Source organism: Pteronotus mesoamericanus, unplaced genomic scaffold (assembly GCF_021234165.1).
Source record: "Pteronotus mesoamericanus isolate MK-2021 breed Mesoamerican mustached bat unplaced genomic scaffold, CSHL_Meso_final scaffold_165, whole genome shotgun sequence".
Classification (NCBI taxonomy): Eukaryota; Metazoa; Chordata; class Mammalia; order Chiroptera; family Mormoopidae; genus Pteronotus; species Pteronotus mesoamericanus.
This window is the reverse complement of record NW_026555307.1, coordinates 8305100-8330481: the sequence shown is the minus strand read 5'-3', so window position 1 is coordinate 8330481 and position 25382 is coordinate 8305100. Positions and strand designations below refer to the sequence as shown.

At 35.1% G+C, this 25382-nt stretch overlaps 1 protein-coding gene across 1 annotated transcript; it reads left to right on the top strand.

Moving 5' to 3' along the window:
• On the top strand, positions 1 to 24554 carry LOC129083220 (zinc finger protein 566). Its single transcript, XM_054589084.1, has 5 exons — positions 1 to 190; positions 8858 to 8930; positions 11587 to 11713; positions 12014 to 12109; positions 23368 to 24554. Exons 2-5 carry the CDS (start codon positions 8922 to 8924, stop codon positions 24390 to 24392), a joined length of 1257 nt encoding a protein of 418 aa, XP_054445059.1. The 5' UTR covers positions 1 to 190; positions 8858 to 8921; the 3' UTR covers positions 24393 to 24554.
• Positions 24555 to 25382: the final 828 nt, after the last annotated feature.

The window sequence follows — 25382 nt, the reverse complement described above, 5'->3', positions numbered from 1 at the left end:
TCGGCATAACGTAATTCTCGCGTGAATTCAGGCCGAAGTCGAGCGCTGACGGGAGCCACAGGTCTACACCTGCAACTATAACAGTGCTGTGAAGGAGGCTCCTGCTGGTTTGGAAGCTCTCAAGGCCTGACGTGGGGAACCCAAAGAGGGGGCGGGGCCAGAGCCGGAGCCTCGGCTTTGAACCGCAGAGGTCAGATTCGAATTGTGTATGTCTATATGGTGGTGGTATGTGGTGATTGACTGTGTGGTTGTGACTTGCTGTTTGATAATTACCGTGTGCAGCACAGTCTGGGAACCTGTGACTGCTGGTGTGACTAGGCAGTACCCGGTGTATGTGTGGTGGGGGATGAAAGGGCTTTGGCCCATGGGAGGAGGGGTACGTGCTGCTTTTTATAAGGGTGTGTGGGGAGCTTTTGACTCGGTGGATGTGTCAGCGTTTGACCCCGTAGGGGTGTGATTGTGTGACCCTATGCTGTAGGGTAAAGGTGGGGGTGCCTGTGAATACTGTGGTATGCGATGCTTGTGACCGTGTGAGGCCCTGGGTGTGCGGCCCTGTTGCTTTTTTATTGTGAGTCGCCTCTAGCTTTATGTTCCCATAGTTGGTCCTGTGATTTTGTGACTGTATACATGTATGAGAGGTTTTTTTCACTTATGTATACTTCTTTAAGCATTATACTGTAGTTTTCCCTGGTTTTTAAACTTTATGTGAATGCTGTGCTTTATCTTTTATTTTTGCTTATTTGTACAACTATGTTTTTGAGAATTTTCCATATTAGCTCTAAATAATGGTTCGTTTTTCTTTGCTATATTGTATTCCTCTTTTGATCCACTATTACTTATCCTTTCTAGTAATGATGGACATTTATTTCTAGTTTGGTTGTTTGCCTTTATAACAATGCTGCCACAGCATTCTTTTTCATAAAGTACATGTGCATGAATTTATCTACCAATGGAATTGCTGGGTCATATGATATTTTGCTAATTAATGCCAAAATATTTACTAACGTGGTGCACAAACTTATACTTGCACAGCAATGTTTAAAACATTTTATTATTCCATATATCTATACCAAAACATGGTTCTGATAGTTTTTAAGACATTTTTATGAGATATATGGTAAAGTGCACAAAATTTAAGTATACAGCTGTATGACAACTTCCTAGATTGATACAAAGGACTTTGCCTGCACTCCCAAAGGATTCCCTCATACCCCTTCCTTATTATTTCCTTCCCAGAATCACTAATCAGAAGCCTATCTCAATTAGTTAGTTTTACTTATTTTTGAACTTCATTTATAATGAAATTATATAACATGTGCTATTTTCCCCATGTCTGGCTTCTTTTGTTCCACATTATACCTGAGAATCATCTATGCTTTTGAGTGTAATTGCACTTAGTGCTCATTACATTTGGGGATATATTGCTATTTAGTAATAGATTACATTGTTGATGAATATTTGATAGTTTCCAGTTTTTGACTATTACAAATTAACTGGTGGTGGGTGCCAGGTCTCTCATATGCCAAATTTTTCCTTATTCATTAGTATCTTGTGAAGATATTCTTTGAGACTATGCAAAAATAATATTGCTCATCATACTCTTTTACCCATTAAATTCATTGGTAATTCTTGTATGAAATAATTATTACTCTGATGTTTGCTTTGTGGTGATTTTCTCTTTCCGTCATTCCTTCTGCATTTATTAATTTAAATTCTACTACAAGGAAGAACTATTCCTTATTCTCTATGTGTTTATTTGATTATTTGTGAACTTGTGGACATTTATTTCATTCTGAGTTTTAATTCATCATCATCATCATTATCATTATTATTATATATTTTATTGCTAAATTGTCCCAGATTTTGCCTTTAGGAACTCCTTCAGTTGACTCATGTGTCCTTTCAACATGTCATCGTTTTCTGAACGCTTTCTTGCTTTCTAGCACCAAAACGCTCCAGGCTTCTCGTGTATTTTTCTCTCCTCCAGCCCTGGAATCAGCAGTTTTCCAAGGAACCCTGATTTCTTTTATTGCAGAGTGGATTTATAAACCAAGCTGTGGTCACTAGGTCTGCTCATTGCTACCTGTGTGTAATTGCTCTAGTTTTTGTCATTGGACAGAGAGAGAAAATACACAGATGTATATATACACATTATAGCTATTTATCTACCTATCTATTTGTGTACATTAAAAAACCACTAGTTCATACTCATACTTTCACTTCTAATCCAATGCTACAGGATCCTGTCAAGAACTGTGAAGTGTCTGAGAGTTTACCCTACTTGTAATTTAACAAGTTAGCTTGGCACATATCTACAGATGCTGGCAGGAAACAGGTGACTTTTGGGTCAGAAATAAAAGACAGTTAATTGCTCATAGCAATAGCCAAAGTATCTATATTTTCTTGCACTGGCTCACTTGCACCCATAGGGTGATGCAAATACACAAATATATGTGTGCTCCCATGAATTTAGGGAACTTGAATCTTATATACTGGGTAGTAAGCCTGCTTGCCCTTTTCTCTGGAGAGAGAATATCTGTCTCTCAAGGCTGTTGACTAAATAAACATCTCAGAGAAATAATAATACAAAATAATAGAGCTTAGTGCTTCTGATGGCAAGATGTGCAGAAATCTGTTAATTCACACCAAGGAGAACTGTTGTGCATCAGGTTTGGCCATTTCCTTATTTGTAACTCCTTTCTCCAACAGTGAGAAATCTGTTTCTAGTGTCAGTATTTTTTTATTTATATCCTAGAATAAATGTAGTTTCAGAATTGCTCACTCATATTCATATAAAAAACAAACTACAGTGAAGTATCTGTGTGCCACTTTTTTCCCTTAACCTTGCAGATATATAGTGAAAAACTATTTTCAATTTAGTTCTTTTCTTTGCCAGCCTTAGTGTAGTTTTGTTATTCATTTTTCATATATTTAGCTTTGTGTGTTACACTTTGGGTTCCCTCACATCCTGGTTGATTGTTGAATGTCACAGTATTTTGAGCACGAAAATAATGTGGTTCCTGCCTACTCCCTGCATGTAAATGAACCTCAGTCTCTGCTTTATCCTTCTGCTATTTTGTGCAAATGAGAAAATACATGTGTCCTTTTTTTAAAGATGTTATTTATTTATTTTCAGAGAGAGGGGAAGGGAGGGAGAAAGAAAGGGAGGGAAACATCAGTGTGTGATTGCCTCATGTGTGCCCCCTACTGGGGACCTGGCCCGCAACCCAGGCATGTGCCCTGACTGGGAATCAAACTGGCAACTCTGGTTCACAGACCATCTCTCAATCCACTGAGCCACACCAGCCAAGGCACATGTATCCTTTTGAATGACTTCTTTTTTGCATTAACCATAGCAAACTCTTTTTAACATTGCTTCTTTCACTTAATGATATATGCTGGACATTACTCCATCACAATTCAATGGGATACTCGTAGCTTTTGCTTATATAGTTACATAATAAATATTATAGTATATTTATGGGTTTACCATAGTTTATTCAGCCACTATCCTATTATGGACATTTAAGTCATTTACAATATTTTGCTACTGTAAAGAGTCCTACAATAAATTTTGTACATGTGTATTTTTGTATTGCTTGGAAGTATATCTTCAGGGTAGATTTCTAGAAATGGGATTGCTGGGTCAAAGGTAAGTACATACACAGTTTTGATGGGTATTACTAAATTCCTCTGTGTGACTCCTGTACCAGTTTCATTCCCACTTGCAATATGTAAGAGCACGTTCCTGTCCCCCACTCTACAGCATAGCCAACAGAATGTCTTGTCATGCTTTCTGGTTTTTACCAATCTAATGCATGAAAAACAGCATCTTAGTGTTGTTTTCTTATTTTTTTAAATATGAGTGCATTTGAACATTTTAAATCTTTTTAGATTGATTATTTATGCCTTTTCCCCATTTTTCCAGATGATTTTTAGCCCTTTATCTTTTATGATTAGTACTTTTTTTATACCTTGAAAAGAAATCTTCGCTTATTCCCAACATCTTAAAGATATTCTCCTATGTTTTCTTTTAAAAGTTTTACAGATTCATCATTTATATTTAAGTGTGTGACCTATCTTGAATTAATTTTTGTGTATGGTGAGAGGTAGGGGTAAAGGCTATTTTTTTTTCACATTCAAGTACACAGTTCTAGCACTGTTGATTAAAAACACCATCTTTCCCATCTGAATACAAGGAGTTTTTATCATAAATCAGGTGATATTATATTGTGGCTCTTTCTGGACTGTATTCTGTTTTATTATTTGTCTTTTTGGTCAGTGCCACGATCTTGAACTCAGTGGTATTAATTCTCCAACGTTTTTCCTACTTTTTTGAGACTGTCTTGGCTATTATATATCCTTTCCATTTCCTATAGATGTTGAGATCAACTTGTTAATTCTCACCAAAAAAGAAAAGTCCTTGCTGGGATTTTGTTTATGAATCTGTATGTTAATTTGAGGAAAACTGACATTTTATCAATATTTAATCTTTCAACTAATAAATATATGTCTACATTTGTTAAGGTCTTTCATTTCTCTCAGCAATTTGTAGTTGTCGATGCATGTCTGTTAGATTTACACCTGGGTATTTGATGTTTATTGTTGAAGCTGAATGATATTTCTTTTTTAATTTTCCAGTTTATTGCTGAAAGTATAGTTGCTTTTTGTATATTGTCCTTGTATCAAGCATATATAAAACACCTATTATAAATGCTATTTATCAAGTTGAGGAAGTTCTCTTTTTCATTTAGGACTTTTTTACATTAATGAAGGATGAATTTAGACAGATTCATTTTTTGTGTCTATCAAGAGGATCATATGATTTTTCTTTTATTAAACATATCAATGTGGTAAACTATGTTGCTTTTCAAATGTCGAACCAACCTTTCTTTCCTGAAGTAAACTCTGCCTGGCCATAATGTATTAAACCTTTCTTTAAAAATTTTACTTGGTCAAATTTGCTAATACTGTGTAGAATTTCTGTATATATATTTATGAGATACATTGGCTCATAATTTTCTTCTGTTTTTGTTAAGTTTTGGTGTCAGGCTTCTATTAGCCTCATAAAATGAGCTGGGAAGAATTCACTGTTTCTTTGTTCATTACATGTAAGAATAAAGTTGTTCCTTAAATTGAAAGAATTCACTGGCGAAGCTGTCAGGGCCTAATTTTTTCTTGATAGGAAGATTTTAAAATTATGGAATCAATTTAACACTTTAGATGTTCTGTTATTTTTATGTCAGTTTTGACATTTTAAGGAATTTGTCTATTTTAACTAAGCTTTCACAGTTAAGAACATAAGTTATTAGTATTCTCTTACTATATTTTTAATGTCTGTGGCATCTGGAATGGTGTTACCTTTTCATTCCTGATATTGTTCATTTGTATAGTTAACCCCTTTTTTCCCATCAGTGCTCTTAGTAATATTCTTTTCTTCCTCTGGGTACTTTCAAGCTTTTTTGTTTCTCTTTGGTTTTCTTCATTTTGACTATGCTTGATTGTGGCTTTTTGTTTTGTGTGTTTGTTTTACTTTTCATTTTACTTAGTATTCTTCAGATTTGCTGAGCTTTTGAAACTCTTGTTGAAGCATTTGATTAATTAATTTATTCAATAGTAATTCCTCTCCAATTTCTTTTCTTCCTTCTGAGACTCCACTTACACTTATGGTAGCTCTTTTGACTGTGTCCCATGTGTCTTTTATATTCAGTTATGTTCTTTTTATTCCTTTTTTGTCTGCACTTCATATGTATATATTTTTTTACTTGCTTTTGAGTTCAGTAATCCTGTCCTTTACTTGTCTGGTCTCTTGTTAAAACTGTGCGAAGACTTTTTAATTTCTTAATTTGCTGATCTATATTATCTGTTTGATTCTTTTTTAGAGATTTCAATTCCATTTAATTTCTTCATCTTATCATCCATTTGCCTATCTTTTTTCTTGGTTGTCTTTAACATTTAATTATAGCTATTTTAAATTATTTGTTTGCCAACTCCAATATCTGAATTGTCTGTGGTTCTGTTCCTAATTTCTGTTTTTAATCTTTTTGCATGTGTAGTAATTTTTAATTGTATGATAGATAGTGCATCTGAAACAACTGTGGGGGCCAAGGCCAGCCACTATCTACTTTTAGCCTTCTCATTATAAAACAAAATTTAAACTGCTTTTCAGATCTCTGTTATGGACATATAATACCTAGTATATGGGAAATTTTCAGGATGCTGGAAATAATTTAAAACATACTGTTAAGTGAAGTAATGATCTTTTTATAAAAAGATAAGTGTATTATTTTTTTTCTTTCTCTTCTCTCTCCTCCTCTCCCCTCCTCTTCTCTCCCCTTCCCCTCCCCTTCCCTTCCCTTTTCTCCTCACCTGAGGGCAAGTTTAGATAGAGGGGAAGGGAGGGAGAGAAACATGGATATGAGAGAAACACATCTATTCGTTGCCTCTCGTTTGCCTCCCAACAGGGATTGAATCTGCAACCCTTTGGTCTATGGGAGGATGCTCCACCAACTGAGCCACATGGGTCAGAGCTAGGTTCATTATTTAGAAGAGTATGAAACACAAAAAATGTAAGTTAGTTACCCAGTTTTAAAGGACTTTCTTCTCTGTAGAGATATCTTTTTGCAATGATGCATTCTTTCTTTCCATCTATCTATCTACCTACCTACCTATCTGTTTATCATCGTCTTGTCCATAGAGTTGTTTGGCTTTCAAAAGGAGAAGATCCCTTGTATGCAAGAATTCAGCCTGTGAGGATGTCCCATAGGGGCAAAGATGAAGAGGTTTGGGGATGTGACAAAGGTAGAAGGAAGTATTGAAGTAAGAATGTTTCCTGCTCATTCAATAATACTTGGAAGGTGCAGTACCCGATGATGTCCCTTTAACCAGGGAAAGGCCAGGAGGAGAGGCCAGAAAAGAAGACATAAAATGAGTATGGGAGAAAGAATTTTGTTTCCAAGTCTTTCTGGATTACTGTTAATTCTATAGTATTTGGTACAATACCTAGTACATAGGCTATGTGGTTGGTAAAAGAGTACTAGGGACTTAATAAATAGTAATAATATTAAAAAGAGTGCTTTCAGGACCTGGCAGGGTGGCTCAGTTGCTTGCAGCATCATCCCATACACCAAAGAGTTGTGGGTTTGATCCCTCCCTGGCCAGGTGCCTATGAGAGGCAACTGATCAGTGCCTCTCTCTCTCTCTCTCTCTCTCTCTCTCTCTCTCTCTCTCTCCCCCCCCTCCGTCTCCCTCCCTCTCCCCCCCCCCACCCGCATCTTCTCTCTCTAAAATCAATAAACATATCTTCCATTAAGGGTATTTTTTAAAAAGGAGTGCCTTTAGGTTTTTAAGGAAGAGACGTATGGATTATTTTGGTTTTGATTTCCTGGAACATGTATACACCTGGAGGAATACAGTGAGTAGCCATTAAATAATTGAAAACATGGTGCTGTTTCCTAGGTGTTTAGTTTTACATGAAACTATTGATAAATTGTTCAATAATCAAGGAGCTTTGTGCATAGAAATGAATGCTCACTGTCCTTTATACTTTTATAATGCTCAGTTTATTCTATTCCTATGTCTAATAAGCAAAAAAGAAATTTTTTTCTTAAAAGTTTAAACGTATATCACAAATCAGTTACAAATCAGTTAATTTATACTTCTGTTAGTATTTTAGTATAACTTATTCTTTTGGGTATTTATTTATTTATTTATTTATTTTCCTCACCAAGGACATGATTATTGATTTTAAAGAGAGGGGAGAGGAGGGTAGAGAGAGAGACAGACATCAGTGGGAGAGAAACATTGATCAGTTGCCTCTTGTATGTGCCCTGACCAGGAACTGAACCCTCAACCTAGGCATGTGCCCTGATCAGGAATCAAACCCGCAAAATTTTGGTTTATGGGACAATGGTCCAACCAACTGAGCCACACTGGCCAGGGCTCTTTTGGATGTTTTACACATCTTAAGAGGGAGATAGAATATACATGATGATTAAAAGTATTACTTCATTTACATAAAGTAAAAGCTATTCTAAAACATCAGTGATGTGAGTATAGTCAATTGCGACATAATTTCTATACTCTTAATTCCTTCCTATTGTTAAGCTAATTTAAATCGTACTGGGCCCTGGTGGCTCGGTTGGAGTAATACAACATCAGTTTCAGTAACATTACTTTGTTTTTCTTGATTTCAGGTAAGGCAAGACTCTCAAGGCAGGATTAGAGGATCTGGTTTATCAATCAGTTGTTTCTTGCTCAGGACTTTGGACTTGACTGTATAATCCAAGATCATTGAAAACTGGTTTGGCCAATGTATATCCAAACCAAAGTGATTATGATCAACTTTTAGGAATTAATCATCAAAATTCATATGCTGGTAAAATGATATGTACAAAGATCTTTAGTATAGCATGGTTATAGTGAAAGATTGGAAACAACCCAACTAATCTGCAGCAGATTAGTTAAATAAAGTATATCTACTTAATGACACACTATTTAGCTAAGAGAATTATGTATCTCTCTATATACTAGTTGGGATCCAATACAAAATACATTGTTAAAATAGCAAATATGTGTAACAGTATGTATAATATGCTGCCATTTGTGTAAAAATTATATCTTTGGGTATATATGTGCATATATACAAAGTGTATTCTCCAAGCCATATCAGGTTATTCAAATCTATCCTGCTCTACTTAAAGCCTGAGGATTTTGGAGTTGGCTATAATGGGATATTTGTTTATTTTTCTCACTAATAACCCCTCAAGTGTTTGTGTGGAATGAACAGAGGGGAAAGGATCATTTTTGGAGCTATAAGGCTAGTGGGATCTTATGTAGCTTCTTTTGCCTCCCCCAGCTCTGTCTTTTTCCAAAAAAGGAGCCCCAAAGAGGATTGACCTTTCTCCGCAAATATCAAAGCCATGGCTCAGGTGAGATGATATTTTCTTTTGCTCAAATACAGTCATTTTTATCCCTAGCACATGAAAACACTTGCTTTCCTCATCATGATGCTTTTTGGTGTTTAGAAAACAAAAACAAACAAACTTTCAGACAGTTTCATTATAACTATCTCCAAAGTTCTCTTACTTTTGCTCTGAATAAAAAGATCTCTGATAGTCCAATTTAAATATTTCTCTGTTTGTGGAGATAGTTATAGAAAAAGGGAGTGGTTCAATAATCATTGTTGGAAAAAAGAAAAGAATGTCTGGTTAAAGATCTCTCTTTATACTCTTGCAGATAACTGTTAGAGGGTCAAGTGGTTGGATAATAAGTTTCTCTGAAGAGGCGTTAATCAGATTAATATTTATCAGAAAATTCCTTATGAATTTCATCAAGACTTGTTTCCACATAGAGATTGTAAGTTATAAAATATAAAAAAAACTGTCTGACCTGAGACCAGGTTTGGGGGAAAAAAATTTTTTTTTACACTGGTTAAAATGGTCCCACTTAAGGAGACTCACCCCTATTTCCTACTCAACAACCCAGCACCCCCCCAACCCCTAGTTTTTCCCTTCTTCTTTTAAACATTGTTTACAAACTCATTTTTTAAGTACTAAGATTGGGCTAATGTTGGGGAGATCTTTAAAGATCACCTATAGCCTCACTGTCTGAAAGCAAAAGAAAAATTATCATTTATAGCCCTATAATAGAGTATTACTCAGTGAAAAATATGCTTATTAAAAGAATTTGTTGTAACAAGGAATAACTTATTATATAATAGTGTGACATTTTAATGGTTCAGTCTTGACTTATATGTGAATATAATTTTCTAAGATGAAATTTTTTAAAAGTCACTTTACACATGTATACAAGTGAAGTAGTACTACTCCAGTCTTATCACCAGTTCCATTCCTAAAAGCTGGCTGCCCTCAACTCTTTTTTTATTTAATTTTTTAATTACAGTTGATTTTCAATATTACTTATATATTAGTTTCAGGTGTTTAGTGTAGTGGTTAGACAATCATATAATTTACAAAGTGATCCTGCCTGGCACCATACATAATTATAATATTATTGACTATATTCCCTATACTATATTTTATAACCCTGTGACTGCTTTGTAATTGCCAATTTGTAGTTCTTAATCCCTTTACCTTTTTCACCCAGGTCCCCAACACCTTTTCACCCTCAGCTCTTGAATATGGTATAATTGCTATCTCTCTTTTTTTTTTTTAAACATTTTATGTATTTAGTTTTAGACAGAGGAGAAGGGAAGGAGAATGAGAGGGAGCGAAACATCAGTGTGTGGTTGTCTCTCATGGTCCCCCTACTGGAGACCTGGCCCACAAGCCAAGCATGTGCCCTGACTGGGAATCGAACCAGCAACTTTTTGTTCACAGGCCGGGCCGGCACTCAATCCACTGAACCACACCAGCTTACTCGGTATCTTTTAATGAATCAGTTTTACTCATTATCTCTTGACTTACTGCAGAATGGAAGTAACATTGTACTACCTACTGCATCCTTCATTTCCTCTCATTCTGTTATTATCTTACAATTTTCGCTTAAATTAATAGTGTATAGACTACTAGGACTGTAAATATCAGTCACTCCTGAGTTAGCTCAGCTGTATCCTATTACAGCGTTTCCTTTCTCCTGAAGTTAATTTTTTCCCCACATTTGCTTAGTTGTCCATGTATTTTTATTCAAAATCTCCAGGATTACTGTCACATGCCAATTAATGTGTTTTCTATCTGATCAAACACATCATTCCTTTTGAACAAATGGAAACTTCCATCTCTGTTCCCTTTTTGGCCCTGCTCCCTCCTAGTCTGATTACTCTCTAGGCCTGCTGCAGTTTTCCCAAGACTTCCCTTTTTTTTTTGTTTCCTGGGATTTTCCTTCATTATTTTCGTGTGTTAATTTGCCTATTTCTTGAATCTCATGTCTTCCTCTTTTCTTCTTTATTGCTCCATTTTGGTGGAGTACATCCTCATTAGTTTCCTAAGAAACTTGTGCTTGTGTCCTTTCTGTCTAGGAATGTTTGTTGTTTTTTTTCACTCCTTACAACAGAACGATAGTTCATTTATAGAATTCTTTGTCAGAATTTCTTTTTTCCATAAGAATATTGAAGAATTGCTCTTATTTCTTATTTTTAGTAGTTTTATAAAGAACCCCATTGCCTCTCTGATTCGTGATGTCTTAAATGATCTACTCTTCTCTGAATGCTTTTAATATCTTCCCTTTATCACTTCTTTTGAAATTTTACTTTTAGTATTTGGAAAAAGAGGAGGGACAAAGAAGCACACATATACTGTATGACAAGTATTGTGTTTGGCGTTTTCATATACTATTTCATTTAATTCTGAAACTCCTCTTAGTAGACTTTGTACCTTCTCAGACTTACATAGTGGAAGTGTTCCAGTATACAGAAGCAGTTTTGTCTGGAGGAAACATAATGGTATGGAAGCACATTGATTCAGTCATGCTTATTTGTTTACAGTCCTCTGCTTGCATCCCAGACATTCAGACCTTCTCTATATGCTTGCTATTTTTCACTTCCTCTACTTTTATTTTTTCTTCTCTCTTTTCTTCACAAAAACACTTCTTTAATTAATCAAGTCATATACATGATTGTTGTTCCAGGAGTCAGTGATGTTCAGTGATGTGTCCATAGACTTCTCTCAGGAGGAGTGGGAATGCCTGAATGATGATCAGAGAGATTTATACAGAGATGTGATGTTGGAGAATTACAACAACCTGGTTTCAATGGGTAAGGACATCTGTCCATATTAACTCAGATTCTGCCCTCAATAGTTCTACTTCCTCCAGGGTGAAATACTCACCTTCCAAGGAACCAATTAGGTTTCTAATCCAGTTCCCAGAGAAATGTGTTTAATATTATAGAGTGAGAAAGAAGAAGCTGTGTTGAGTTATGAAGGAAGTTTCAAATCCTCATTATGTTTCATGTATCTGTTATACCTTTCTTTGACTCTTTCTTAATGAAAGAACTAGATTTGAATTCTGGGACATTCTTATCATAAACATGTCTCATTACTTCTTTTATAAGCAGGACATTCTATTTCTAAACCAGATGTGATCTCCTTCTTGGAGCAGGGGAAGGAGCCCTGGTTGGTTAACAGAGAAGTAACAGGAGGCCAGTGTCCAGGTAAGTGAGGCATGGCAGTAACAACCCAGTTGTTCAGTGGAGAGGCTATACCTTAGTTGCTATCTGGGAAGCTCCCTTAAAAGCCTTAGGCCTATTGTACAAAAGTAAGCCTTTTCTGTGTGAGCTTTCAAATGACTTCACCTTTTTCACTTGCTTAACACATTGCCTGTTCTTTTCCTCTTACACTTTTCTCCTAATTCTAGTTAGCTGTGCCCTCTTCTACCTTCTCTAATGATACTTCTTTGTGTCCATATTTTGGATCTAGTTCCTTATCAGCTTCTCATCCTCTTTTGTATTAACCTTTAAAAAAGCATCACTGTCTCCTGAAATATATTCTCTTCTACATTGCCAATGACTGATTATTTAGAGTTTTTTAGACAGTAGTTCATACACTCATTGATTCAGTCATACTTTTAACAAACATTTACTGATTTTCTAATGTGTGTGAGTTATTCTACTAGATTCTGGAGATATTGAAACAAGGAATAAGCAGTTATAGAATTTATAGCTTAGTAGGGGTACTAGAACATGTTTATATATAACTTCTACAAAGTAGAACCACCATAAGAGTGGTTAAAATAGGGAGCTCAGCAGAAAGTGAGAGCTAAAGGTGTGGAAGAGAAATTGATCCACAAAGCAGTCAGAGGTTTGAGCACGCATGTCATTGACTTTAGGTAGAATATTGGAAATGAAGGGCCTGTGCTTCTGTTGAGAACTTAGAGCTGGCAAAGAATAAGAGATTTTATATGCAGGAGGAAAAATGGGACAGCATTCAGTATATGTTTACTGAGTACCCATTGTATACCCAGCACTATTCTTTTATATTTTATTGTATTTTATTTATTTTTAGAGGGGAAGGAAGGGAGACAGAGAGGGAGAGAAACATCAATGTGAGAGAGAAACATCAATGTGAGGGAGAAACATCAATCGATTGCCTCTCACATGCACCCTGACCAGGGACTGAACCCGCAACCCAGGCATATGCCCAGACCGGGAATCAAACTGGAGACTTTTCACTTTGCAGGACAACACTCAACCAGCTGAGCTGCCAGTCAGGGCCCCAGCCCTGTTCTTAACACTGAGGGTTACAGTAGCAAATAGAACCTGAAAAAACTTTATTCTCAGAGGTCACCCTCCAGTGCAGGGAGAAATACACAAATAAATTAATACATAATTTATCATGTAATAGTAAATGTTAAAAAGAAAAACGAAGTAGAAACAGGGGATAGAGGGTGCTAGTTTATGTGACATGGTAAAAAAAACTTTTTGATTAAGTTGACATTTGTGCAGAGACCTGAAGAAATGCAACAGTACTTCTGGTATATTTTGCAATCTGAGGACTTACCTGTTTTTGGTTATAGGAAGTCCTTGGCAGTCATCACTTCAAATATTACCTTGCTGCCATTTCACCTTTTCCCTCTTAAGCTCCTGTTAAACAGGCATTAGAACATCCAGATCATCCAGTGTCTTTTACTCTTCATCTGTTTTTCCATTTATACTGCTTTTACATAGAAATTCTTGGTTTGACTTCTGTTGATTTACTAATATATTCTTCAGCTATGACCTTTTGGCTCTTCAACCTATTGTTTTTTATTTAAAAAATAGTTACAAAATGTAGTTAATATACATTTTATACATAATATACATTTTATACATACAATAAGGTATATTAAATATATATTTTATGTATACCATAGGGTATATATAACAAGATTAACATAAAATTATAAGATAAAATGTAAATTTCTAGATTTGCATATGTAAGAGATTTGCTAGGAAATACCCTTAGGAATATAATTGCTTGGTCTTGGCATACATACTTACTCAGCTTTACTGGGTAACGCCAAACTCCTCTGCAAGTGTTTGTTCCACCTTTTCTCCCTGTAACTGAAGTGTAAGATTTTTTTCATTTTCTTAACGGTCTGATTCATGAGTATAAAATCTTATTTCACTGGTTTAAATTAAATTTTTCTGGTTACCATTGAAGATTATTACCTTTCCATATGTTATTTGGCCATTAGTGTGTCTTCGTGTGGTGCTACTTTGATCATTTTTGTATTAGACTGTTGGTCTTTTTCTTAAGATTTGTAGGAATTTCTTAAATATTTTCTGGATACTTAATTTCTGGTCAGTAACATGTTTTATAGACATCTTTTCCAGTTGTGGTTTTTTTGAAAAGATTTTATTTATTTTTAGAGAGAGGAAGGGAGGAAGAAAGAGAGGGAGAGAGACATCAATGTGTGGTTGCCTTTCGCACACCCCATATTGTGGACCTGGCCCACAACTCAGGCATGTGCCCTAGACTGGAAATTGAACCAGCAACTTTGGTTTGTAGACTGGCACTCAGTCCCCTGAGCCACACCAGCCAGGGCCAGTTGTGGTTCTTTTTTCTTTATGTTATCATTTGATGAATAGTCATTCTCTGTGTTAGTATGGTTAAATTATATAATTAGTAGTTAAATTATAATATATAGTTTATAAAACTTTAACTTTATAAATGATGATGAAAAAAATAAAAAGGAAAAATTCTACCTTTTTCCTATGTGCTTCATACCTTTGAGGGAGAGTCTTAAAACATTTCCCTAGCCCAGTTTTCTCCTGTTTGTGATGTTTTGACTTATTAATGTAACTGGAATTTCCTATTAATGTAACTGGAATTGTTTTTATCAAAGATGTGAAATAGAGATTCGTTGTAATTTTTTCCCATACAAAGAACAAATTATGGGTGCCCCACTGAATAAAAAGTCTGTTTTCCACTGATCCGCAATGTTTCTTTTGTCATATATTAAATTCCATGTATACATAATTCACTCTTGTTACATTTGGCTTTTTTATCTATTTCTGTCCTAATAACTCTTGCTTCTTTAAAAAACATTCTGCTCTCTGGTAGGACAGATTCCTCCACCTTTCTCTTCAGAAGTATGTGTTTATACTTGCCTTTTTGGTCTTTTATATGAACTTTAAAATTACATTAAGTAAAGTTTCATTTAAAATGTTGAATTTTTAAAGCATCCATTCATGATAAAAACTTAACAGCCCTGACTGGTGTGCCTCAGTGGATTGAGTGCCGGTCTGCAAATCAAAGGGTCACCTGTTTGATACCCAGTGCAGGGCACATGCCTGGGCTGTGCAGGCCAGGTTCCCGGTAGGGGGTGCGCGGGATGCAACCACACATTGATGAGTCTCTCCCTTTCTTCCTCCCTTTCCCTCTCTAAAAATAAATAAATAAAATCTTAAAACCAACTCTCAACAAAGTAGGTATAGAGGGAAATACCTCAATATGATAAAGGCTGTATATGGCAAGCCCACAGCTAACATCATGTTGAGGCAAAAGCTAAAAGTTTTTTCCCGTATCAGGAACAAGATAAGGATTCTTGCCACTTTTATTTAAAGTAGCACTGAGTCTTAGCCAGAACAGTAAGGCAACAAAAAGAAATGAAAGGCATCTAAATTGGAAAGGAAGAAGTAAAATAGTTTCCATTGGGTTCACCAAAAGCTCCATTACATTTTTTCCCTGCAGTGGCTCTTGTAGTGCTTAGTTGTCTTTAAATTCATTTGAAAGAATTTTGTTAGATTATATTGTGACAGCTACCATATCAGCATGCATTTTAAAAAAGTTATCAAAATTGGTGAATTTTTGTGTAGTCATTTTAATATTGAAGAAGGAAGAAAATAAGCAACATTTTTGGTGTTATTATACTTTATTATTTTATTAAAGTATTATTAAAGTATTTTATTAGCAAATTATTATTTTATTAGTAAAGTATTTTATTAAAATATTATTACTTTATTATTTGCATTTCAGTTTTTTGCAACTGAAATGCAAAAAAAATATTTGTGCAGTGTATGGAGAAGGTGCTATGACTGATCGTACATGTCAAAACTGGTTTGCAAAGTTTCTTGGTACTATTGACATTTTGGCAAAATAATTCTTTGCTGTAGGGCTATCTTATGCATTGGAAGATATTTAGTGGCACCCCTGGCTTCTGCCCACTATAAGCCAATAATGAAAGATAGCTGATATACTCAAAATATCCAAATCAATAAAGTTATTGGTGAAAATGAAAAATGTGTCTTTCATTTTGCAGAAAAAAAATGTACTTTTTGGCCAAACCAGTATTTGCAGATGGCATGATATTTTATATAGAAAACCCTAAAGATCCCCACAAAAAAAAATTTAGGAGTAATAAATGAGTTCAATAAAATTGCAGGATACAAAAATCAATATACAAAAATCAGTTGGGTTTCTATACACTCAAACACTCAGAAAGAAATTTAAAAATAATTTCATTTACAATTGCATCTAAAAGAATAAAATACCTAGGAATAAATATACCACTGAAAACTATAAGACACTGATGAAAGAAATTGAAGGATTAGTATTGTTAAAATTTCCATACTAACCAAAGCAATCTACAGATTCAGTGCAGTCCTGTCAAAATTCCAATGGCAACTTTCAGAGAAATAGAAACAGTCCTAAAATGTGAGTGGAACCACAAAGGTCCCTGAATAGCAAAGCAGTTTTGAGAAAGAAGGAACCATCTGGAAGCATCACTTTTTCTGCTTTCAAGCTATAGTGGACTTTTAAACAGTGTGGTTTGAACTGCATGGATCTACTTAAATGCTTTAGTTCAAACCCACATTGTTAAAGGGTCAACTGTATTTCTGAACCATGTTTGGGAATTTGCGTAGGTGGAGGACTGACTTTAATTACCATATATTTTTTTAAGATTTTATTTAGTTTTAGAGAGAGGGGAAGGGAAGAAGAGAGGGAGAGAAACATCAGTGTGTGGTTGCCTCTTGTGCACCTCCTACTTGGGACCTGGCCTGCAACCTAGGCATGTTGCCCTGACTGGGAATTGAACCAGTGACCCTTCAGTTCGCAGGCCAGCACTCAGTCCACTGAGCCATACCAGCCAGGGCTAATTACCATATTTTGCTGTGTATAATGTACAGTCTTTTGCCCAAATTTTTGAGGAAAAATAAAGGTGCACGTTATACATGTGTAGTACCTCATTCATTAAAAAGGAGCTAAGAATATACAATGGGGAAAGGACCGTTTCTTTAATAAATGATGTTGGGAAAATTTGACTAACATGCAAAAGAATAAAACTGGACCACTATCTTACATTATACACAGAAAATCAACTCAAAATGAATTAAATACTTGAACAAAAGACCTGAAACCATAAAACTGTTATAAGAAAACATAAGTAGTAAGCTCCTTGAAATCAGCCATGATTTTTTTTGGATTTGACACCAAAAGCAAAAATAAACAAGTGGGACTAATAAACTAAAAAACCATCGAGAATATGAAAAGGCAGCTTATGGAATGGGAGAAAATATTTGCAAATCATATACCTGATAAGGGTATATAAAAATATGGATATATAAAAAATATGTACAGAACCCATATAAGTCAATAGCAGAAAACCAAACAATATAATTAAAAGATAGAAGATATAGACCTGGCCTGGTGACTCAGTTGGCTAGAAGATCATCCCGTACACCAAAAGCTTGTGGGTTCAGTCCCCAGTCACAACCCATAACTATGTTGAGGTTCGATCCCTAGTCAGCATATAGGAAGCAACTGATGATGCTTCTCTTTCATATCTACATTTCCCTCCCTTTCTCTCTCTGTCTCTCAAGTCAATTAAAAACATATCTTCAAATGAAGATTTTTTTAAAAAGACATAAAAAACAATGGAAACTTTAGAACTGAAAAATACAATGGCCAAAATTTTAAAATGACTGGATAGACTCAATAGGAGAATGGAGGTAATGGAGCAAAATTAGTGAACTTGAAGGTAGATCAAAATTAATTAGCCAATATGAGTAACAGAAAAAAAGACTTGAAAATAAAAGAATACAACTTCAGGGACTTGTGAGACTACAACAAAGGCTTAACATTTTTGTTATTCAGATCCCAAAGGGAGAGGAGAAAGATCAGAATTTAAACAAACTATTTGAAAATGGTTTACCACCACTGGTGAAAGATACACCAATTCAAGAAACTTAACCACCTCTAACAGGTTAAAAACCCAAAGGAGTCCATGTTCAGACATATAATCAAATTGCTGAAAATGGATGACAAAGAAAGTATTGAAAGAATCATAGGAATATAATGCTTTACTTGGAGAGAAACTGATTTGAATGAAACTGCAGTCCTTTTGGTAGGCCAAAAGAAAGTGGAACAGTACTTTATTGTGCAAAAGAACTGTCAACCCAGAATTCTATATATCCAGCAGAAACTCCTCAGGAATGAAGGTGAAAACAAGGAAAGCAGTACTGCAGATGTACATGGCAACTGACTTTGGCCTGAGGCTTTATGTGGAACTAGGCAGCAGTGAAGACTGTGGCTAATACACCCTGTCTCAAAGGGGTAAGCACTTAAGGCCTGCAGACAACTATCATGTGAGAATGCAAGCCCAGTGATGCCAGATAATCCAGTCTTTCACGAAAATCAGAAATCCAGTTTTCTCTATTAAATCTGGTAACTCAAGGCTGGTAACTATTCAAACTTTTAAGAGAATTTTTTCCTTTGTACTTCAGAAATTCTACCAAGATATAGCTAGTTAAAATCTCTCTTCATAAATTCTGCTCAGCACAGAAGGGAACCATCTGATTACTAAAAGACTGCACCTCTAAAATATTATTTTTGGTTCTGTGTCACCTCTGTATTCTCCTTCTGAGAGTCATATTTTACATTTATTTTCTATATAATTTTCCTTTCCCATGACACTTTTTTGTCACCATTTCTATTCTTTCTCCTCTGAGAATTTTTCAAAATATCTAGTTTTAGTAATGATTGACCTTTCACTGTGGAATTTGAAGATATTGCTTACTTTATAGCCTCTTTCCTCATCTTACAAATATATGACAGTTTTTAAAATGTATTTATTGATATTTAGAGAAGAAGGAGGGGGAAAAAAGAGAGAGACCTCGATATGAGAGAAACCTCAGTTGGTTGCCTCCCGTACGTACCCTGACTAGTAACTGAACCTGCAACTTGGGCGTGTGTCCCGACTGGGACTCAACCCATAACCTTGTGGTGTACAGGTCAGCGTTCCAACCAACTGAGCCACTTGCCCAGGGCCACAGTTTTAAATTATGTCATTATTCACTTCACTCAGCAAGTAGATAATTGGCCTTTGTTGCTGAGCTCTGTTAATTTCCATGCTGTCAATCCTTTTGTTCATTGAGAGGTCCTTAGTTTTCTGTTTATCTGTTACTAGTCTAACTCTTCAGACACATCAGGTAACTGGTTTATTTTTTAACAGAGACATTCCTCTAGTCCTCTGCTCTTCTGCCCCAGCTGAGACTGTTACATAGTTGTCATTTTAGAATTTCCCTTCATTATCATTATATGGATTCCCTTAACATCATTCCATTGATTCCCTTTACTTCTCTCCTTTGAATTCCTTTTGTCTTTCTTCTGTATTTTTGTATACCTTGACTGTTGGAGCTCTTTCTTAGTTCATTCCCTGACTATCTTTTAAGTCCATCTTCCAAAAGCAACCAAGGGAAGTATGTAAGAGAAGTAAGCAGAAAGTATATCTGTGGATCCTTGTGTGTCTGAAAATGTTTTTATTTCACTCACATGTTTGATTAATAATCTGTCTGGAGATGTAATTTTAGGTTGAAAACTAGCCATCAAAATATTGATGACATTGCCCTGTGGATTTCTAAAATCTAGCATCTGGTGTTTTTGAGAAGTCCAAAAGACGTTTGGGTTTTTAATTCTTTTATGTAACCTGTTTAATTCCTTTGAGTGGAAGCTTTTAGAATTCTTTATTTATGATGTTCTAATATGTTATGTTGAGATAACATGATATTGATTATATTCTTTCATTTGGCTGCGAACACACTGAGACATTTTATTCTGAAAACTTTATATAATTGAAATTTTCTTGATCATTTGTCCCCCATTATGTTCTCTGTCCTCTATGTTTTAAACTTTACTTTTCATATCCAGTGCCCCATACCATGTCTGGCACAAAGGAAGGGCTCATTGAATTTTTGAATGATTGAAAACTGATAAATCAGATCTTAAATTTCTTGCCCTAGCCCTAGAATTTATTTTTTATTTTCCATCTCTCTTTTTATGTTGTACTTCTGTGGGATTTTACTAAGTTCTAATTCTTGGATGAGTTTTTATAAAAAACATTTTTCTTTGAATATTTCTTTTTCTGACATTTTCTTGTGCGATTGTTATATGTTGTTTTCAGAAGCATTCTTCTTTTGAGTTTTAAAATGTTTTCCCTATGTCTCTCTTTCCGGAGTTCTTTTGTCCTCTTTGTTTATTTTAATCTCTTATGTTTAAAAATTTCCTGAAATAGCTAGTAACTCAAAGCTATCAGCATATAAAACACTGGCATTAAAAAGCTGATTAGAGCTTGTTGGTATCTAAGGAGGTGTAGATTTATTGAGAGTGATCTGCCTAGAACAGTTCAGTGGCTGAGAACAGCTCTCAAGTCTTTTTTCGGGGGCTGGCTTTCTCCAGAATGAAATCCTCTACTCTTTCTGGGAATTCATAAAATAAGCTTTGGCTGACAGATTCTGGGAGTTTACTGGATATAGTAGACTGGGGAATCAGCCTGCTATATGAGGTAGGTTTGAGAATCTGCGGTCTGCCTGTTTCATTCAGATTTTCAATTAATCATCCTGTTTGCAGCCCCTCATACACCCTTCTTTCCCAAGGTAACCAATGATTTCAGTTCTTAAAAATATCTGGGATTCAACAATAGGACCAATCTGCAACTTTAGTTTTTCAGGGTTTTTTTTTAATGGTTGATATATCATTTATTACTATTCCATATACTCTCTTGCTTCCAAAATCTTTTTGCTACTCTTTCCTCTCTCATTCTCTTTGTCCTAGTGAGACTTCTTTCATTTAGTCTCATTACTATCACTTAGAGGGAATAGTGACAAATGCATATATTCAGTGTGCCATGTTTGAAAACAGTATGTCCCTTTTCTCTAGAAGAATATTTTAGACATATTATTAAAGAGTATACATGCTTGGTAAGTCAATAAATATTTGTTGGGCTTCCAATATGTGGGAGATACTGTGCTCAGTATTGAATACACATTGATGAATACATCAGATATTTTTCTTGCCTTCACAAAGCTTAAGACCTATTGAGAGAAAAGGATATTAAAATGAACATAAAAAAATACATAATTACAAATTGTGAAAATCCTGTTAAGGAATAGAATAAAGTGCTAAAAAGGTAATTACAGGGGGAATTAATTTGGTAAAGGGATCAGAGAAGACCCCCAAAAGTATGTCCTTTAAGTAGAGATATGGAAAATGGGTAATAGTGATTAAGGCTAACAGTGAAAGAAAACATCTTCTAGATATAAAGAACAGTACCTGGAAAGGCCTTAAGAAGGACTAAGAGCTGGGAGTATTTGAAGAACTGCAGAATAGGGCCAGTGTGGATGGAGCTTAGAAACCAAAAGGGATCAGAGTATGAAATTTGGTTGAAGAGTCAGGCAGGAACTAGATCATTCAGAGCTTTGGAGATCATGTTCAGGAGCTTAGCTTTTATTGTAAGAGGAATACCATGGGAATTCACTGAAGAATTGTAAGCAGAGCCAGTGGCAGGCAATGCCATTCTAGTGATGTGGGTTCAAGATTGTAAACGTTAAGTGGGAAAACTAGATAGGAGACTATTCCAGTAGACCAAGAGATAGAGATTTCATATTAGGTAGTAAGGACAGAGGGAAGAGTTTGAAACTGTATTTAGGAGCAAGATTAGACAGTATTAGCTGAATCATTATATAAGGAGAAGAGAAAGGTGATGATACCAGAATAATTTTCATTTCTTTGGCTTAAGGTTTCCCTCCAAGTTTATAGTATGCTCTTCAAAATACTTTACTTGCCTAACATCCCCATATTTGTAGAGAAATTCTTTCATAATAATATCTCTTAAATACAAAACAGTGTTTTATACAAAGTACTTTTCATGTATTTTTTCAAGTCCTTCACAATAAATGTGCTAGTTATTCCTATTGTATAGGCAGAAAATTGGGGGCTCAACGGGACAAAACTAATTTGCCCAAGAAAACTGTGCTCGTGATTAGCTGAGTTTGAGTTCACAAGTCTATATAACTGACTTTTGTTATGCCTCTGATATTTCAATAGCAATCACTACCTTCCTTTATATTTTCATTTCTTCTCTTTGAGCCTACAAATGCCCTCCCTATCAGTTGATCAGCACCGCTATAGTGCTTATGCATCTGTGTTAAGTTCTTTTCTTCTAAGGTCAGCATCATAGAATTTCAAGGCAAATAGTATTTTCATCAAACCCAAACATATATCTAGCCACAAAAGAACCCTCCCTGCTATCACTCATGCTAGATTAATTCAACTTTGACTTCGCTTACGCTGTTCACCCATCTGGATCACTACCCTCTATTTCTTTATCATTTGTTATGAGACCCTGGTCCTCCAGTTACTGAATCTAGACAGGTGCTGTCAAATAGAACTTCAAGTGATGATGGAAATGTTCTATATTTGTGATTTCCAGTGTGGTAGCCATTAGCCACAATTGGCTATTGAACACTGGAAAAGTGAATAGTGCCAACTGAATTTGAATTTTTATTTTATTTTATTTTACTTATGTTCAATTTAAATAGATAATATGCTAGTGACTACTGAAATGGACAGCACATATCTAACCAGGAACTAGCAAACTTTTTCTTAAAGGGTTAGATTGTAAATATTTTTGGCTCACAGTGTGGGCTCTTTTACAACTATTCACATCTATCATTGTAGCTCAAAATAACCATACACAATACATAAATGAATATGTGGCTGTGTTCCAATAAAACTTTACTTATAAAAATTGTTGCAGTGCTGCAGGCATAGTTTGCCAGCCCCTTAGAATTTTTCCTTTGACTTAATAATTTAATTCTGTCAACTCTGCTAACTAGTTGTGACTATTTTCCTTACTTTACACTTCACGCTGTGGCATGCTCTCACTTGAATGTGTGTGTGTGTATGATTAGAGTGATCCTATAACAAAGGAGATAAGACTAAATTATCTGTATATTTAGCAAGTTCCCCTACATAATTCCTATCTGAAGCAATGTTTGGAAACCAACAGCTTACTTTCTGCCTTCATCTATGTGATCTCTCCTCACTCAGCTAGTCTATTTTTTTAAATATGGTTATTTCTTCCATTTTAATTGAAGTTTTATTTCTCCCAAACAAGAAATATCTGAGTGATTGCTTTTATATTTTCTTTCAGTCCTGGAATCAAGATGTGAAGCCAAGAAATTATTTCTGAAGAAGGAAATTTATGAAATAGAGTCAGCCCAGTGGGAGATAATGGGAAGACTTACAAGACATGACCTTCAGTGCTCTAGTTTCAGAGATGATTGGGAATGTAATGACCAGTTTGAGAGACAACATGCCTCTCAGGAGGGACATTTCAGTCGACCAATATACACTCGTGAAGGCATGCCCACTTTTAGTCAGCATCCATCCTTTACATTACAGCAAATCATTCATAATAAAGAGAAATACTGTGCAACTAGGGAATATAGGAAAACCTTTAGACATGACTCACAGCTTACTACACATCAGATAATTCATACCATTGAAAAACCCTATAAATGTAAGGAATGTGGAAAGGCCTTTAGACATCCATCAAGACTCAGTCATCATCAGAAAATTCATACTGGCAAGAAGCCATTTGAATGTAAGGAATGTGGAAAAACCTTTATTTGTGGCTCAGACCTTACTCGACATCAGAGAATTCACACTGGTGAGAAGCCTTATGAATGTAAGGAATGTGGGAAGGCCTTTAGTAGTGGTTCAAACTTCACTAGACATCAGAGAATTCACACTGGTGAGAAGCCCTATGAATGTAAAGAATGTGGGAAAGCCTTTAGTAGTGGCTCAAACTTTACTCAACATCAAAGAATTCATACGGGAGAGAAACCCTATGAATGTAAGGAATGTGGAAATGCCTTTAGTCAGAGCTCACAACTTATTAAACATCAGAGAATTCATACAGGTGAGAAACCTTATGAATGTAAGGAATGTGAAAAGGCTTTTCGTTCTGGTTCAGACCTTACTCGACACCAGAGAATTCATACTGGTGAGAAACCCTACGAATGTAAGATATGTGGGAAAGCCTATTCTCAGAGTTCACAACTTATTAGTCATCACAGAATTCATACTGGTGAGAAACCCTATGAATATAGGGAATGTGGGAAGACCTTTAATTTTGCCTCACAAGTTATTCAACATCAAAATTTGTACTGGTGATAAACCATAGAATATATGAAATGTGTAGGAAGGCTTTTAATTACAGCTCAACTATTCAGCATCAGAATTATCTTAATAATAGTAATTCTAAATAAAGAAACAGGCTATTTGTTGACAGCAGCTTATTTAGCCCAAGAAAAATGTAGGAAAAACACCCCACTAGTAAAATACATTTTGGAAGCTCTTTAATAAAATTTGTATTTCTCCTGACATCAGGTAACTCAGCCTAGCAAATGCTGAAAATTACAGAACTTTTGACATTTTTATAACCTTAAAAATCAGAGAATTTATGCTGAATTGTAATCCTGTGATTTTTATGTTCTTTTTCCTCCTAATTTGTCTATAGTTGTTATATTCTTAATCATATAATTCATCTTAAATTTATGTGACTGTAAAGTCCATCTGTTTACATCATTGTTTGTAAAATACCTTTATTTTTAAAATACCTTTAATAACAGAGAAGTGACCTCTTTATTTTTGAAGACAACCTACTTTTTGCTCCTTAGAAAATTTAGGCGTTCTTACTATACAAACTTTCATGAACAACTTTGCACTCAGTAAATAGAGATCCTTTAATGGCTTTATGGTGTTTCCTTGTGTTGCCATCATACCATTTTATCATATCCCTATTGATAGAAATTGTAGTTTCTTCCAGAGCTTTTTGCCATTATACACAGTACCATAATGGACATTGTCCTTTGACTTTTTTTATCATGTCTCATTTTAATTGCGGAAATAATTCGTGAATATAGTTTCCTTATAAAAGATTTAAAAATTACAAATAAGAACAACATACCCTTTGACCACTATCCTTGTACCCATTTTCATTCATGAAGGATAGTAGTTATCTGTTTAGTATTTACCCTTCCTTGGAATTTTTCTGTTTTTATACACATGTGTCTTAGTAGAAATTCTAAAATGGAGAATTATACCTACCTCATAATTTTGTGTGAAGATAAAATAAGACAAAGTATTTAGAATTGTGCATGT